Below are 17,190 nucleotides of genomic sequence, written 5' to 3' on the forward strand. Positions count from 1 at the left end.
TCGAGCCTCCTATCCCCACCTCTCCGTCTCAGCACTCTCTCATTCCGCCTCCGATTCATTCAGCCCTGATTCCCATTAAACCTGCTGTCCTTTCCCACTCTCATTCACATTCCATCTATTTGTTCACAGCCATTCATCACACAGGAGCAACTGCCAGTGATATTTCACATGGCCACTTGGTGCAAGCAAAATTTCCTTCCCAATGTATTGTTTGTTCACAACAAACTCGCAAAAAAAAAAAAGAAAGAAAGAAAAGAAAGAAAAATGAACTTGGCGGTTTTGAATTTGCATATCGTTTCAGTGTGGAAGAAAACAAGTCCTCTTATTATTTCCTATCGATCTTTGATGTTCCCGTGTAAGACAGAATGAAAGAAAATCTCCAGAAAACAAAGAAAAGCTCCTGGGAATATTCTGCTAATCCAATCAGTATCCTAACACAGCATTCAGTGTCTTTGTATGCAGTCGGCTGTAGCAAAACCATGGAAGATGAGTGTTTCAATAATGCATCGCCTCGTCTGAAGCCACTTGTATATTGTTCTTCTCTGAATCTTATGGCACACATTATTTTAATGAGACTGATGGATTTGATCATTTAGGAAAATGTTTTCCCAAACAAAATGCTCATTTCAGCTGCGGACCGGTAAATTGCAGTATATCCTTTTGTAATCCCTCATATATCCGTCTTCTCCACGCTGCACTTTAACGTCCTGTATGTGAATCGTGTCCGCTCCCGTCTGTCATCCTGCGTGACGTCGATCATGTGCCGCCGGCTGGCGGGTTCATGTGACTGTAGCCTTGAGTGTATGTTTAATAGATGGCGTCTAAAGGTGACAGAGCGAAGGATATGAGCAGGGAAAGAAAAATCAAACATAGAACTGTCACAACGAGGGCGCAGACGGAGGCGGCGTTCATCGTATCATCATTTCTAGGGCTGAACTGGCACCGGTTCTGTGTTTTAGCTTTGTTTTTTTTTTTTTTTACTTTAGGTGACATGATTTCTCTTAGTCTTGCGCATTTGTCACTTCGCCTCATCTTTTCACAGTTTACCACTAAACTGTCAAGACAAACACAAAGTGTGAGGAAGAAGATGTGACAATGTTTCGTCCCTGTGTGCTTGAAGAGAAAATCTGTTTTGAGTGCAAAAAATTAACCGTCAGTTTGATATCAATGTTTTGAGAATTCTACCAAATTAACAAATGTAGATGAGTCTAGTTTGGATCAGATCAGTTTGGATTTGTCACTGTTGCTGCAAGTGTGTGTCTTTAATTTAAATATACTGTAAATCATTCATCCATCTATAGAGCCCTCTTCAATACTACTGGAGCCATTTCAGGGCTGTGTGGTGCTGGAACCGATTCCTGCTGACTGAGGTCAGGGTTACAACCTGGGCAAGTCAGCAGTCCATCACAGGGGAAACGCAGAGACACGGACAGCCTCACACACTCACACACACATTCACGTGTAGCCCGTGAGAGAAACCTGAAGAATCTGGAGAAAAATCCCACTCACACTTCCAACCGGACCCTAACTGAGGATATTCTCCATGGGAATCAATTCAGCCAGAAATAATAAACAAATTGAGGAAAAACAGCAGTGATGATGTCTGGAACACAGTTTCGGAAGCCTTTTTTCAGCTTCAGTTGATGTGTTTAGTTTTGCAGCACAAGTTGTCACAAAGTGGTGTATTTATTAATTCAAAGCTGCAGGAATAGTCAACATCATTGCCGAGCATCTTGACTACTGCACAGTCTTGTCGTCTAGGATGAGCAGGAAATCAGCTAAACCCAAACTGGACCACTGCAATGGCAGTCAAAAACAGTCACAACACTAAAATCCAGGTAAAGATCAGTCTAAAACTATAGTGACTCAACACCTCTCTATAATATACAACAGAGGGATGATGGGAAAGTCTCCACTGCTAAAAGTATCTCATTAGGTGCTGCACAGGTTTTTTGGATTTCAATCTTCTTCAACTAATATTTTTTGAGAAAATTGTGTTTGTGCACTTGTGTTCAGCTTTATTGCAGTGAAGGTAAAAGAAGCTTCGATCCTGATGTTGATTTTGTTCATTAGTGTAATAGGGATTGATTTGAACTTCTGATATCACATTATAGCTCAAGTGCTTATTGATGATGGAAGATGTAGTATTTGGAGGCATTTGTGCGTTTACACTACTATTTCAGAAAGCATGTGGTTTTATTTCATAGCGATAAAAGAAACTGTCATGGTAGTTTTTTTTGCTTGTATGAGAAAATATTTAAAAGATGTTGATATTTTTTGCAGGTAAATTGAATGAATGTAAATTGAAATATTGACACAAATTAAAATCTCTGTTTATTGTCTTCAATAGACTTTCTCAAAGTTTTGAATAAGTTTCACATCTGCGATTTGGATGATCGAAAGTCTTCATAGCGAGACTGAAACAGTACTTTCACTTAAGAACAGGCGCTGTTCCAAGCAGCTACGTAGCTGCACTTCACTGCACATTTTCAGTAATTTTTTTTCCCTCTAATTAGACATGATCAGCTGAATATGAATCACAGTTGCTTCTAGAAGTGAGATATTAAAAGGCATTGTTGGAAAAAAGGTGGGGCTGAAGTGCAATAGCTTCGAGAAAAAGAAAGCAATAACAGCAGCCTGGGGATGTTGGGCCGTTGAAAAATGAAGTGCTGTGATATTAGAAAAGGCAGTAGATTGAGTGTGTTTATATGTGTGTGCGTGTGTGTGTGTGTGTGTGTCTGCTTAACCGGTTGCCAAGTTCTCAAAATATACAGTTGAAGCACCTGGCATGAACAATATAAAAATGACCCCCCCACCACCGCCCGTCTGGAAACTGAATACAAAAGAACTGTTTTTTTCATGTTGAACCAGAGCAGATGGCTCTGATGCATTGTGCAGGAGGTGTGTGTGTGTGTGTGTGTGTGTGTGTGTGTGTGTGTCAAAGCAGGGTGGAGGGGGCAGGTGTTTGAATGAATGTGTAGTTGTATATCAAACAGTAAAAAGGACATGAAAACACAGCAGCTCCATCTTTTATTTTTTTTTTTTTTTGGTTTTTGTTTGGGTGTCTTTGTTTTTGCCTGATAAAGATCGAGTCCAAACGTCCCCTAACCTCCCACAGATAAGAAACAGCTGCATAAAGTCGATCCAAAGTAGCAGCAGCACACTGATGTCCGCTGGGGGACTCCTGAGGACACCTTTCATTGCTGTTTCTCTTTCACCCTGTTTAAATGTTAACGCTTCTCAAAGCTCCGCATCAAGAATTCAGTCCTGAAGATGGCAGACCTGGAGCCTGTTTTACGTTCACATTTTCAATTTGATTTTTATCTGATGTATGTAAAAATCGGATAATTCACGCTACCATGTGCACGTGATAAGCTTTGCGTGATAACAGCAATTTTCTGATTATGAGAAATTTGAAAGACACATCTTGTACGTATTGCCGTTATCTGATTTTTTTTTTTTTTTTGCCTTTTATACCTCCTGCATATGAAAAACAAAATCCTAGAAAACAGATGTGATGGAGTAACAATGTGTGTTGAACACAAATTACGACAAAAATGACGAGCAGCCTGACAAACTCTACCAAGATCTACTTCAGGAGTGAAGGGGAGGCAAATTTTATGTTTCAATGAATAATGAAAACCCTCCATTAGCTCCCACATCAGGACAGCTAATGTGGAGACTGCAGGGATGGATTTGTTTCATAAGACAAGTGTGTATATACTCCAAAAGAAATGTGCTAATAACCCGAAACATAAAAACCAGGCTTTTTCAATTATCTAACTTCTGAAGCCCATCGAAACACATCAGCTCTGATAATTACGATCATCTGATGAATCCCTTTTCCATTTTTTTATAATCTTGTAAACAAGCTCGGTATAAAACAAAGAATTAATGAATTCATCTGTGGAGGTGGAAGTATAGTCCAATAGAATTAAGCGAGAGGAAAAGTAATGTGCCTAGCAGTACAGATCTGATACCACAGAGACAGATGGTCAGTAGCAGACATGAAGTATTCCCCTGGGCAGAGTTAAAATGGAAACAGTTTGCCAGTCACTGGTGTTGGATGTCTTGAGATATTACTTGAGTTCTATACACAGTTTTTTTCTTTTCTTTTTTTTCTCATGTCGTCTTGGATTTGGCACCCAATTCTGTCTTCTCACTTGCGAGACAACTTCTGACAGCTTGTGGGGAAATAAGCTGATTTTCATTCATTTCAATGCCCCAGTGTGTTCCGCAGTTTCAAAGTTTTGCGTTGAAATATCGCCGGTGCTTTTCCAAACTCTGCAGCCTTTCTCCACGTTGTCTTGCGGCTTTTCAGCTGTGATCTCACAGCTTCTAAATTTGCTTTAAGAGAGAAGAAGATTTGTTTTGTGTGTTTCGCGATAACTCACCGACCTCACAAGACTTTGCTGCTTTTATTACAGTGCCTGTGCTCCCGCTGCCGTGACATTGTTGTAATGATAGTTTGCCTTTGCCCAAAGCTATCTCTCTGACGCCCATTAATATTAAACTACACACTTTTTTTTCTTCTAAACACTCGCTTACTCTCACCGGTCTGACCTTTAAAAAAATCAGACACAGTCTGATACTCTGTGAAGAATATTGCATATCAGGAATATTTAAAAAGATGATGCAGTGAGAAGCACACAAAATGTGCCAGACTCCTGCTTGAAAGGCTTCTAAGTGGTAATACTTTATGAATGGATGGATAGAACGATGTGTTATTGATCATCCAGAAAGTGAAAACGGGACTTGATAGAACAACAGACAGACAAAAAGGGGCTCTAAGGAGGTCAGAATAACATCAAATCGGGCTGAGTTTGGTAAAAGAAGGGATGATGAGATCTGGAGACTGCAGGGCCAAACAGACGTGAGCTGGTGAGTCACGGAGAACAACAGACCCTGTCTGAGCGAAGACGTCCTCAACTTCATATTGTGCTTGTCCTCTGGGCTGGCAGTGACCTGATTTTGTCAAATTATCAGAGCCATCAATGTCACGCTACACACACACACACACACACACACACGTACACAGACACAATTCTTTAGCTTTGCTAACTTAACTTTGAACAAAATCCTGCTTCACTCAGCTTTTTTTTTTTTTATTCTTTGAAATCGGTGTTTGTGTGTGTTTCCCTCATTCCTTGTGCACCTGCTGCACAGCCAGTGTACGTCTTAATCATCCAGGCAGACCATAATAGGTTCAGCAGCTGCCTTGTGATGAGATCTGTTTGGCTGAGTTCCGCAGAGAGTCTGGGAGATTATGCACCGTCAGGAGAATCGCTACGCTGGGACAAGAAAAGAGAACACATAAACTGCAGTGATGCCTCACTCAACCCACCCTTGGGCTAAACAGACAGAAGATATCCTCGACAGTAAATATGCTACATGACGGCCTGCACACGCAGCTGGGCCAACGGCTGTCAGAGGCATGCGTGCTGATGACTACAATAACAGTGGTGCAAACTTGCATCTGCTGGTCAAACAGATGCATTAGCAGGCTTTACCATGTGATTTCATTAAAGGTGCAACATGTAAGAATTTGAAAGTGTGGGAGGCAGCACTAAGTTACTGCTGTGTCCAAACTATTCCAGCTCTGAGGTTTATTTGGCATTATATGAATTCCAAACTAAATAAAAACATATTGATGGTAGGAGTGCATTTACACTGATGTCTTTAATATTACATTACCGATTGTTTCTTCATTGCCGATTGTTGCTGATTCTTTGAGGATTTATCGTCAGTGCTTCAACCTGAAAATGGTACATATTGCACCTTTAACTCGTTATCATAATGAATGAAATACAATTAAATGCTGTGGATTTAGTCAGACAGGTGCTATCAGAGACTGAACCACGATAATAATCTGTAATTTATAATATTATGCTTTTGTGTCATTTTGTGTCATTGAACAAAGTAATTAATTTTCTGTCTCTCTTCTCCTCCTCCAGGTTGTTTCCAGCTATGTAATGTCTTTCGTCAGAACATGGAGATAGACCAGTGTTTGCTGGAGTCTCTTCCCATTGGCCAGCGCCAGCGGCTAGTCCGGAGGATGCGCTGCGACCAAATCCGGGCGTACTACGAGCGGGAGAAGAGCCTCCAGCGCCAGCAAGGCGGCATAAAAGCCCGAGCTGCGTCCGCCCACCGCAGGAAGCCCCACGTCCGCTTCGGCCCCGCTGACGTTTTACAAGACGCCATCATTCGCCATGATGACAAAGAAGGTGAGAAATTAATTCACAAGTGGGCGTGCATGGAGGACGTGAACGCAGTGAGCGCCCAAAGAAGAGGATTGCCACGCTGCTGTGCTGACGATGCTGACTGGTGACACACGCTGTGGCACACATGCAGCTGCAGAGGCAGGAAGCGGTGTTGCTCGCCGCAGGCCACACGATTCGTTCTGCTGGAAAAGTGCCCACTCGAACAGAGCGAGGTGTCCGTCCTCACGCAAACAGCCCAGAAAAATACCTGAGCAGAGGTGATAATGTCTGATAACAAACAATCATTTCACAGAGCGAAAGTCTCTTTTCCTTTGACTTTTAGAAAACAAGCTTTTCTCCCCTGCCACCTACACTGTTGTTCGGTAACAACTGTAGAGAGGGCGGAAATAAAGAAATAAAGGCTAAAAATACGGGATACATCTACTTACTTGGCTGTTAGACCTGGCTGACGTGGCTGTGGAGATTATTAAAACACTGCATTCTTTCAGGTTTCATTTTGTGTTTCCACGTCATCACAAGCGAAAGCAACAGAACACATATCGGCGTGTTAGAATATTTTTTCTCCGACAGCACGGATGCTGGGCAGCGCTTCAGCCATTCTAGCCTTTGTGTTTTAAATGTTTGGAAGCTTGCCAGCCCTGGATTCACTTGAATGAAGTCTGTTGTCGATAAATAAAATCTTCCCAGTCAGAATAGCATAAGGATTTGAAAATGGTTATTGGTCATGACTTGAGCTTGGCTGTGTAATTTTCACTACTGTTTGTCAAAAAAAAAAAAAAAAGCATGAATGTCTGTGCTTTTATGTCTGAGAGAGCTTGTTTTATTGTCTGTATCTCAGAGCAGTGCATAGTCAATCTTTTATCTGTCGTTATATCCATGAAAAGTAATCCTCAGAATATAAGATCTGCAATATCTACTTGGAATGGAAGCAACATTTCAGCCTACTCTCCTTGAATTATTCACCGAATCAGCTCACATTATAGTCTCTTCCCATTTCACACTAAATGGCTTTGATTTTCACCAAAACTCGCCATCCTTTATGTTTCTGACATGCCATTTACCAATCACTCACCCGGCTGTCCGGATGCATTCCTGCCAGCCGACCAGGAGTCTTTGCAGGTTGCTGCGTTAATCTTTGCTCTCCGGCTGCCAGTCGGATGCAGCCGGGGTCTGTGGGAGCAGCTGCTGTCCAATCGCAAAAGCCAGACTGAAAACGGGGTTCCTTGGCTTGGCATGAATCGGATATCCGTCTGCCTAATCGCCCACCGCTCCACAGTGGTCTCTGGCTTTGCCTTGTGGAGACCTTCTGACCTTTTGGTGGCGATCAAGGCAAGAATTGGATCAACGCTAAACAAAACAGTGAACCCAGGTACAGATGTTTTTCCATGAGGCCCAGACCCTGCTTGAAGCTGTCCGTTCAGTTCATGCTGGCCTGTCTTGCTCCCATTACTTGATTTCTGTGTCTTTGCCTGTGCACACTTGTCCGAAACACTTGGGCACATTGCCACTTGCGACATCTTGACAAAGCTTCTTAAGTATTCTTCAGTGGTGCTGGTACTCTGAGTGATGACACTTTGTTCACCCTTGCTGCTTGAGTTGGCTTTCTTCCTCTTCTGTGAAGAGTGATAGGATTTGCCAGAGGCTCGGACCGTCCCGAGAGTAATGTGGGAGCATTTCTGTATGTTTTCCCCTTACCACTAAAAAGAAATGTGTACCAGCGCATCTCGCATCGAGAGCCAGGGGATTGATCCGGAGGATGGTGGGAGTTATAACTAATGGACATTGCCAGGATAACCCGGTCCTCTGCCGGGAAAGCACACTGCAACAGATATACTGAGCAGGAATGTTTCGTGATTTGTGTTTCTGATGATTGGATTTAAAATATAAGTCATTTACATCAAAGCTGTATCGGAAAAGTCTAGCAGAAATGGTTAATTCACGCTCTTCACGCTGTCGGCCTTAAATTTTTTAATCATGGATGAAATGAGGTTGAAAATGTTGATAAAACAGAATTAATTTGCTGCTGATCATCAGTAGATGATATAGACTTCTTCTGTAAAGAAGAAGTTATTGCTGTATAAAGGTGAACTAAGGCCTTGAGAAGACATAGCAAGACAGAATACAGAGAATATAACACAGTAAAGGAAAGAGCAAAACGTGCAAGTCTATGCAGCATTAATTAATGCACGCTTTAAAGGAGCAAACTCAAAATTTATAGGTGGTGCAGAAACAATCTGTGAGCAATGCAGCGCACAGTCACTGCAAAGTCATCTGCACAGTTTATGTGAGAAAGGGTGAAAGAGAAAGGGACAAAGAGAGTCACTGAGGAAGAGTGAGCGTGGATGTGCCAGGTTAGAGCGCCATCCACCTGTCTTCTGCAAACATCTGGCTCACTTTCATGTTGACACTTTGGTACAATTGTTTTCTCAAACCAATCTCTTCATTAAAGTGGGATTCGAATGGAAAGACAGCACCTGCTGTCTTCGTGACTATTAATATATTCAATATTTATCATGTCTTCCCTTTCACTTATTACACCAGTGACACTTTTTTAGTCAGTACCAGTTAAACCATAAACCTTCTATCTGGGCCATACGAGGCAGTATCTGGAGAAAGCTCACACAGGCTCAGTGAGAACATGTAAACTTCGCACAGAAAAGCCCTGTTGGACTACAGACCTTTCCATGAAGTTTCTATTAAATGAATTCAGTTGAATTTAAGATGACAGTTTCAATTAATCTGATGCTAATTAAACATTTGTTAATACTAGTCTGACCTCTAACCGCCACTAATTTCCACTGTTGAGGTATAACTCACTATGCATTTGTGTACAATTAGTCAAAGCCATTAAAACTAAAGCCTCATTTGGTCGAGTGTTGGCAGTAGCTATCCTGCAGATTATATCCTAAGAGCTATAATTAGTTTCAGTACTGTGATGGGTGTAACAGTTTTCTCTTTAAAACAGCGCTCAGCTCTTCCACATCCCTCAAATCCTGTGGGAACTTGAAAGTCACCACCTAACATCGAACACATGTCTCTGAATATGCAAACTCTACACGGAAAGGCCCTCAGCCCCAAAATCGAGACCGGTGTCTCCTCGCTGTGTGGCAAGAACACTAATCACTGCGACCTTGTACAGCTTTCTTCTCTACTCTTCTCTGCTAATGGTGAACGGTATTTCTTCTGCGAGCGTGGTGGTGCGGTGGTTAGACACAGGTTTGATGACAGGACCTGATCTTTCAAAGGTCAACGGTGGCTTTATCGTCCACTCAGGGAAAATGGCTCATACCCATCAGACAGAAGAAAAGAATAAGAAAACATTAAAAAATACTGAAATGTGCTTCTGTTTTTAATGAACAAGACTCCTCCTTAAAACAAACTGTTTCCAACAAACACTAGGATGGATTTTTTTTCCTGTTGAAATGATCAGATGTTTACAAGAGTCACAGAAAGTTGACAGACTGAAATCTGCATGTTTTCCCTGGGACTCCACTGCTGCTCTCCAGGAACTCCTGCTTCTTATCACAGCTTAACTGGTGACTGTAAAGCGGCTGTAGGTGTAAGAGAGTGTGTGTGGGTGATTGTCTGTCAGTGTTAGACCTGTGATGGATTAGTGATCTGTCCGAGGTGTACCCCGTCCTTCGCCTTGCGTTAGCTGGAATTGGCTTCAAGCCCCTCGCAGCCGTAACTTGGATGAAGCCGGTATAGAAGATGGATGGATGGATGTTTTTTTTTTTTTTTTATTTCTTTTCTGTGTTGCACTGTGTGAACTTCACAGAAAGGTAATTACTGCCTGGTGTGTGTCTGAATAGCTGACTTTTCACGATTGATCAATCTGTATGGATTCATCATGCAGCCACGGCACAAGGACTCGGACTGTAATCACTTCTCCGCAGTGAATGAGTGAAAGAAGAGGAGGTATATACGTGCAGTGCTATGCAGAGTAACATAACCTAAAATTGAAACCCGAGAGGGAACGGGAGCGACGGAAAATGGAGTGTCAGTGGAACGCGTTGACGTTTCTTTGCAGTCAACCCTGCTGTGTTTAAAGGCGTGTCAACCACCTGCCACGTATGTGACAGAACAGGGTCTTGTCCCACAGAGACGTCTTAATATCTTACTTTACAACTCCATTGTAGACTTGACGACTCGCCTTCAATCTGACGCAGGATTTCAGGCAGCGCCTTGAAATTCCGCGGTGACAGCGGTCTTTATCAGTCCCTTTGAAAATTAAACTTTTCATTCATTCGATGACTCATCGATGTTCCTTCAGAGGTTTATTCTGCACGGATGAATACGGGATGAAGCAAAAGATGTGAGAGACGAAGTACTCTGTGAACTCATTTTCTGGCGGAGGTCTACACGACTCCATGTGAAATTGAAATTGAATTCAGACATTACCCCATATGTTTGAGTGTTTCCATTAACGTTTCACAGATGAGGAGACGTGTGTAACAACACTTTCCCCCCCCAGATATGGCCAGACCAGAAAACTGATTAAAGTCACTTTGTAAATCCCAATTTCAATTTACTATGCACAAACAAGGCACTGCATATTTCTCTTTCGCCTGTAACCTTGTTTTTAAAATGATCTCTTAAGTACCTGATGGAAAAAAGAGCAGTGGGTTTTCCGCTCCAGTGGTAGAGTAGCTGTTGCCCTCTCCTCACAGCAAGAGAATCCCCAGTTCAGCAGTGTGTGTTTTCTCCTGGGTTCACCTCCTAAATGCATCAGTTTGAGGTTAACTGGCGACCTTATCTGTGTTTGACTGTCTGTCTCTGAACTAGTCCTGGGTGTGCCTTCTCCTTTCGTCAGCCGAGATCAGTTCCAGTCCTCCTCGGCTTGTTTTATATTGTCACAGGAACTAAAATCCATAAAATTACATTGTCTTCAGACTAGTGAGCAGGAGAAGCCGTTTTTCATCTTACAGAACTCATTGTTGAGATAACGTGGGTTCAGGGTTAGGCATTATTGGGAAAAAAAAAAAAAAAGACAACTGCAGTGCGCCTTTTTCTCATCAAGATTGAAACAATGGAAAAGCGTTAGAGCTCATTTCAGAAACATGGCGCAGGGAGGGGAGACGGTCCTTGTGCCTATGATTCTATGATAAGGACCAAGGATACTGACTGTATAAAAATGAGGGATTTGAACTGGAGCTCAGGGCGAGCTTCTGAAGAACTCACATGTGAAGAATACCCGTAGTTGCTTTATGTGTTCAATTGGCAATACTTCTACAAGCGGCATTATACAAAGCATGCATTACTGGGATCTGATCAAATTCATAGAAAATCATGCAGCAAGATAAAATGGAGCCAAAGATTTGAAAAGTGAGATGCAAGGAAAGAACATTTAATCTCATACTGTAGCTGCAGAAGAAGCCTGTATTCAGTCGAGCTTTATATATCTGACTACACGAATTCATGTTCAACCAAGAACAGCATTGTTTACTTCTTGCTTGCTGTGAAGATTAGTCATATTGACAGACACTGAGTATATCCCAGCAGCCTTTTGCTGAGTCACAAAGTGCACTTAGCTTTAATTTTCTACGAGCACTGAAAAGGTGATGAGACACAAACATGAACAAATGACAGCAGGGATTTAAAAAATTGGCAAGAAGGTAGCTTGTCATATATATAAAAGGGAGTAATTAACGTTTTATGCAACATTTTTTTGGCTTGTTCAGGCCTTTAGTAATATACAAACTATCCATAATTTTTATCAGCACTGACTGGTGACGTGAACACTGATGATCTCTTTTATCGCGGCGCCTGTTAGTGATCAGGCTGCATTAAGCAGCAGGTGAACAGGCAAGTGTTCGGATTTGAGTGAGTTTGAAAAGGAACCTGTTGGAAAGGTTAGACGAAGCTTAGCGTAGTTGAACCATGTGAAGAACTAAGGCTGCTCTGTGGTCTGATTCTACTACTGCTGCTCAGGCTGCTGCAGGACTCGCTGAGTGGATCAATGTTTGCTGTACATGTGGCTTGCCGCATCAGTGAGAGTGCCAGTGCCGACCCCTGTCCACCAGCATGACGAGGTGAGCGTGAGGGCAGGACCATGAAGCATGGAAGATGGTGGCTGAGTCTGACGAATCATGTTTTCCTTTACATTCTCTTACTTACCAGGAGAGCACATTCCTCAAGGGAGAAGGAAAGCCTGCCATGGTCATTTATTGTTCAGACAATTTTCTGCTAGTATACAGTAGATCCTTCTTCTTACGAGGATGCCACATTGACTTACTTTACCGAATCTCTCAGCTTCATCATGTACCCTCCTAACGGAATGGTCTTCTTGGATGACAGTGGCTTCTTTTAGCAGTGCACGCTGCCACAAGGCAAAAATGGTCAGATTACAGGATACAAAGGATCTGCTGCAGTCTAACATCTTGGTATTAGATTCCAAAGCACACCATCAGGGGTTCTGTGTAGTCCACACCTGGACAGGTCAGCTCAAGACAGGACGATGCACAATATTAGGAAGGCCGTCATAACGTTATGGCTGAATTGTGGATATTGTTATTTGGCTGAAACGGTGAAGTTGTTCCAGATTACGTTGATAAGAACGATGATTAATGTGAAGGTAGTGACGCATCAAGGCTGTAAGTCCCGATAAATCTCTCTCTGGCGGTCTATACCTGATTTAGGTTTCCCTCTTATCCTCTCGTGCTCTCTGCTTTCCCCTCGACCAGCTCCTATCTGGTTGCCATGGAAACTCCACATATGTCTCCAACAGCTGATTTGCAATTTTCCGGCAAACGACAGCCGACTCTGCTTTGCGCTCACTCTCAATTCCCTCCTGATAGACTTATCACGCGCGCACACACACACACACACACACACACACACACACACACACACGCCCCATCTTTCATGACAGCTGCTATGCTTATCCTTACCGTTACCTTTACCTAATCTTCACCTGAGTCTCACCTTAGAACTTGCTTTATTCAAAAAATTCAGTGATTATTTTCTGGAATTAGTTTTTTTAACCTCGATGTGTCAGATGTGTCCTGGAGTGTGTATAAAAAGATAATGGTGCCCACAATATAGGTAAAAGACATACATGTACACACACACACACCTGTGCATACTGCAGATTTTGATACACTGCATTTCCATTAACTTTGTTCAGGCTCTCCCTTTACATCGGTTTCCAGAGCCAGTCATTGTGATTGGTGCTAAAAACTTACATACACTCTTTTTTTCTTTTGTGCAATCACAATCAGAACTGAAAAGCGGGTCCCTCACTCTGAGCACTGGCACCACTGGGGGCGACTTAGTCATCACAATTAAAGAAAAAAACCGTTACCTTAACCTTGACCCGCTTGTCACCTTACTGCTAGCAACCCTTGCTTGCATGTGAAGTTTCATCCGGCATTTTGGTTCCTGCAAGCGAGTTCGAACCCCAAAAGTGCACGAGGAACATCATAAAGTGTGCAAACAAAAGCAAACCCATACACACCTGAGATCAGCATATAATCAAACACCAACTGTCATAGAAAGATTTAACCTGGAAAGAAAATTACTGTTGTTGCAGTGGGACACACATATATACCTGAGACTTTGTAAATTATTCAGTGAACATAAATCTCTATGATTTATATCCGAGACTTTCATTACAACAGAGATAAACCTTTTTCTTTCCACCCTGCAAAACTACAAGAATACATAATAATATCAGCTGATGCTGCCTTTTGTTCCAGATGAACACTTCATAATATGAAACTGCATGTTCGAAACGAATAAGATGTCATGTGAAGCTTTTCTTGTTTTTGAAGGAACAGTTTAGAGGCCTCAGCCCACTTGACACGTGACTTTCACTCATTGTGGTGAAATCTTTTCTCTGGGATGTCTGTTTGATTTAAAGAAATATTGAGAAATAATTCACGCCACTGTCAAGCTGTGATTTGAAAGGTTAGCGCGATTCATGTGCCGCCGTTCGTCTTGGCTTGCTGGCATGTTTCCACTCTCAGACAATCTTTCATGGGGTCATTTTCTGAAAAGACGAAGTGTCAATAGTCCTCGGGCCTCACTCTGTGCCAAACTGCACTGTATTGCACGACTTTTTAAATCAAATCTGAGCCTCAAGGTTATGAAATTTCCTCTGAGTACAATTTTTTTTTAATGTTGTGTCTCTGATGATTTGTTCCACAGGGGTGTAGATCCATAAAGAAGGAAGATTTCACTGAAAAGACTAACGTTGAGTGATTCTAGATTTCATTTACTTGGAAGTTGCCTTAGCTTCATTAGAATTTTTGAATGAATATTCAGATATTTTTTTAAAGGTCTATGGCACAGATCGGCTCCAGCCACCCACAACCCTGAATTAAGTAACACAGAAGGTGGATGGCTTTCTACCATATTTCCTGCATTAAGGATTAATATTTCAAAGGAAAAGGCAAGAGATCAACTTTTTTTGAAGTTAAGTAATTCCAAATATTTTACATAAATGAACTTTATCATCACTTTAGTGTTCTGAAACTGCTGTACATGATCAGTCACACCCACACATATGGTACTTTCAGTGGCTGCCATTCGGTAAAGAGCCTTTTGGGTTTCAGTGTGTTGACTTATGGTCACCGTGAAATGGAGGATCAGTACTTGGGACTGAAAGTTGACCTGTTTGACCAACTGAGCCACGGCCGTCCACAAGTATAAAATAGGCAAAGACTGTCTGAAAGAACTTGCCGAGATTGTTAATAATATGAGGTTTTTGAGAAAACGCAGTCAGACTGTGACCTGGAAGTTAAAGAAGCAGGTTTTTCATCAGACGTTTGCAGGTTTGAATCGATTTGAGTCCATGGCAGCCCGCTGCTCATCGCCTGTGCAGTTCAGGCTAACGATGAATGGATGACTTAAATACTGACATATAATTTCCCCATGAGGATCAGTGAAGTACACTTTCTTTCTGCGGATACAGTATATTGGACTAATAACCTCAGGAAGTCTGTCAGTCCTGTCGATTTTCTTTTATAACTTTTTTATATGAAACCTGCTTCTGAGACGAAATAGTTCTTCGTCGTTCTTGAGGAATCTACTAATGGCACGACAAGTTGTATTGATTTCTAATGGCCATATTGTCAAACACTTTTTCTCTTTAACTGCTCAGCTGTCGATATGCCCCTCTTGACCCCTCGACCTCTCTTTAGACTCATTCAATAATGTGCCATAAAACTCGAGCAGGTTCTTCCATCAAAGCCCGACAACAACAAGCGCGGAGAGAGGTGCAGTTTTGCAGAAAGGAGGCCATTCAGAGCAGACACTAAACTTCAGATTATAATTTATCTGTCCTGAAAAGGAAACGAGACACATTACGCCGCTCTGTGTTCACTAATGAGCAGCTTTGTGACATAAAGCTTGCCAGAGCATTATGTATTCCCTCGTCTCTCTTTAGGCATCAGATGGGCATTAATTGTTTCTTTACAGTCCTGAATCTTCTCAGTGTACTCCGATTATTGCGCTTATTGGCTCCAAGGCTGGTCACTTTTTTTCTCCCTTAAAACCATTTAAAGGCCATTAAGCTCTGACAGCCAGACAGAAATAATTTGTGTGTGTGCTACAGCTGCTCGGGCTGTTTGGTGTATGTGCAGGTGAAAATCCTTTAAACTGAGTAAACTGACATGAATTAAACAATATTGCTGATAATTAGAGAAATATACATAATGAAGACGTGTCTTGTTACTTCTTTATGTTTATGTATCAGTATCGGTCCGTTCCTGAGTCTATTCTTGATACGAGTCCATACATGCCTGTGTGACGTGTTTGGGATCACAGGAAAGGCCAGTTGGTATATGATCTCCATGTAGATGTTGGTACGACAGCTGTAGCTTAAGGCTGATGTGTTACAAAATTAGAGAGCCTCTCATTTTAGTTATTATTGACACTTTTAAGAGGCGTTAAATCTTCAAATATGTCTCTTAGTCATTTAGACTATTGTGTTTATTTATTTCGGATGGCAACGTGTCCTGTTATGTCCCTGTTACTTTTATGACTGGTGTATAAAGGTGGATTGTTTGGCCGGTTTGTAAGTGTACGTGTTGGGATGTGACCAGGATTACCCCCATCTGCTGCTGTGAAACAAGCTGTGCTCGGCCCGACCAGCTCGGTGCTGAATCGGCGTGGGCTGCTCAGGTTATTTAAGTATGTCTGCCTGAGTGAATTGACCTCATGGGGGTCATCAGCAGGACTTGTATAGAAATCCTTTTCTTGTTTGTCTTCAGAGACATTGCTTTTTCTCTCTAATGTGATTTAGATGTCTGCATGTGGTGTTTGGGGGAAGGTTGTCTGGCATTTGTGGTTGTTTTGCTGCATCCATCTATCCATATTATGCTGTCAGGGTCACTGAAATCACACATGTTCAGACCTGAAAACTCATTTTCTGCCATTACCGCCTCTGTTTATCTATCCGTCTCACTTTCTCACTGTCTTCTGCTGTTTTTGCTACTATTCCAATGCAAACGCCTGTATATTGAAATCGCGGCGGTCCTCTTCAGCCTTCTGCTGTGTCCTCTTTTGCTCGAATGCTTGATGCCTGTTCGTGTTGTTTGTGTCTTCTCTGTGTCAGTGTGTTACTGGGCTGTATCGCTCACTGGAGCTCACGTTATCTGATGTGATGGTGTGTAATCCCGAAGGCTTTCTGACCTGCTGCTGAAGCAAGGAGCTCCTAAACACACACGCAGTCGTAACACTGATCCACCCTGACACAGCAAGGACAGTCAGAGGACACTCCGCACTTATTGGTTGTGATCGTGAGTGGCACGGATCAGTGTGTGTCTGCTCTTCATGCCTTAAAGCGCACTGTCTGTTTCCACATACAGCAGGTGTTGACGTATGGGCGTTTATTGTGTTGCAGTGTTGCGTCTCCTGAAAGAGGGAGCCGATCCAAACACTTCAATTCCCTCGGGGGGATCCTTGCTGCATCTGGTGAGCTATAACCAAACGCCTGTTAATAAACTATGAACTGACTCTGGCTTTT

General features: G+C 42.3%; 1 protein-coding gene across 4 annotated transcripts in view; it reads left to right on the forward strand.

Annotated features, from left to right (window-relative positions):
* Positions 1 to 17,190, forward strand: part of myo16 (myosin XVI) — a 109,587-nt gene that overhangs the window by 25,207 nt on the left and 67,190 nt on the right. For all 4 annotated transcript variants that reach the window (XM_030111287.1, XM_030111288.1, XM_030111286.1 and 1 more), the window contains 2 exons: positions 5,955 to 6,224; positions 17,068 to 17,138. In XM_030111287.1, coding sequence (XP_029967147.1) covers positions 5,990 to 6,224; positions 17,068 to 17,138 — 306 coding nt within the window. In that variant the 5' untranslated portion in view covers positions 5,955 to 5,989. Of the gene's footprint in view, positions 1 to 5,954; positions 6,225 to 17,067; positions 17,139 to 17,190 lie in introns of those variants that run through there.

This window comes from Salarias fasciatus, chromosome 16 (genome assembly GCF_902148845.1).
Source record: "Salarias fasciatus chromosome 16, fSalaFa1.1, whole genome shotgun sequence".
Taxonomy (NCBI): domain Eukaryota; kingdom Metazoa; phylum Chordata; class Actinopteri; order Blenniiformes; family Blenniidae; genus Salarias; species Salarias fasciatus.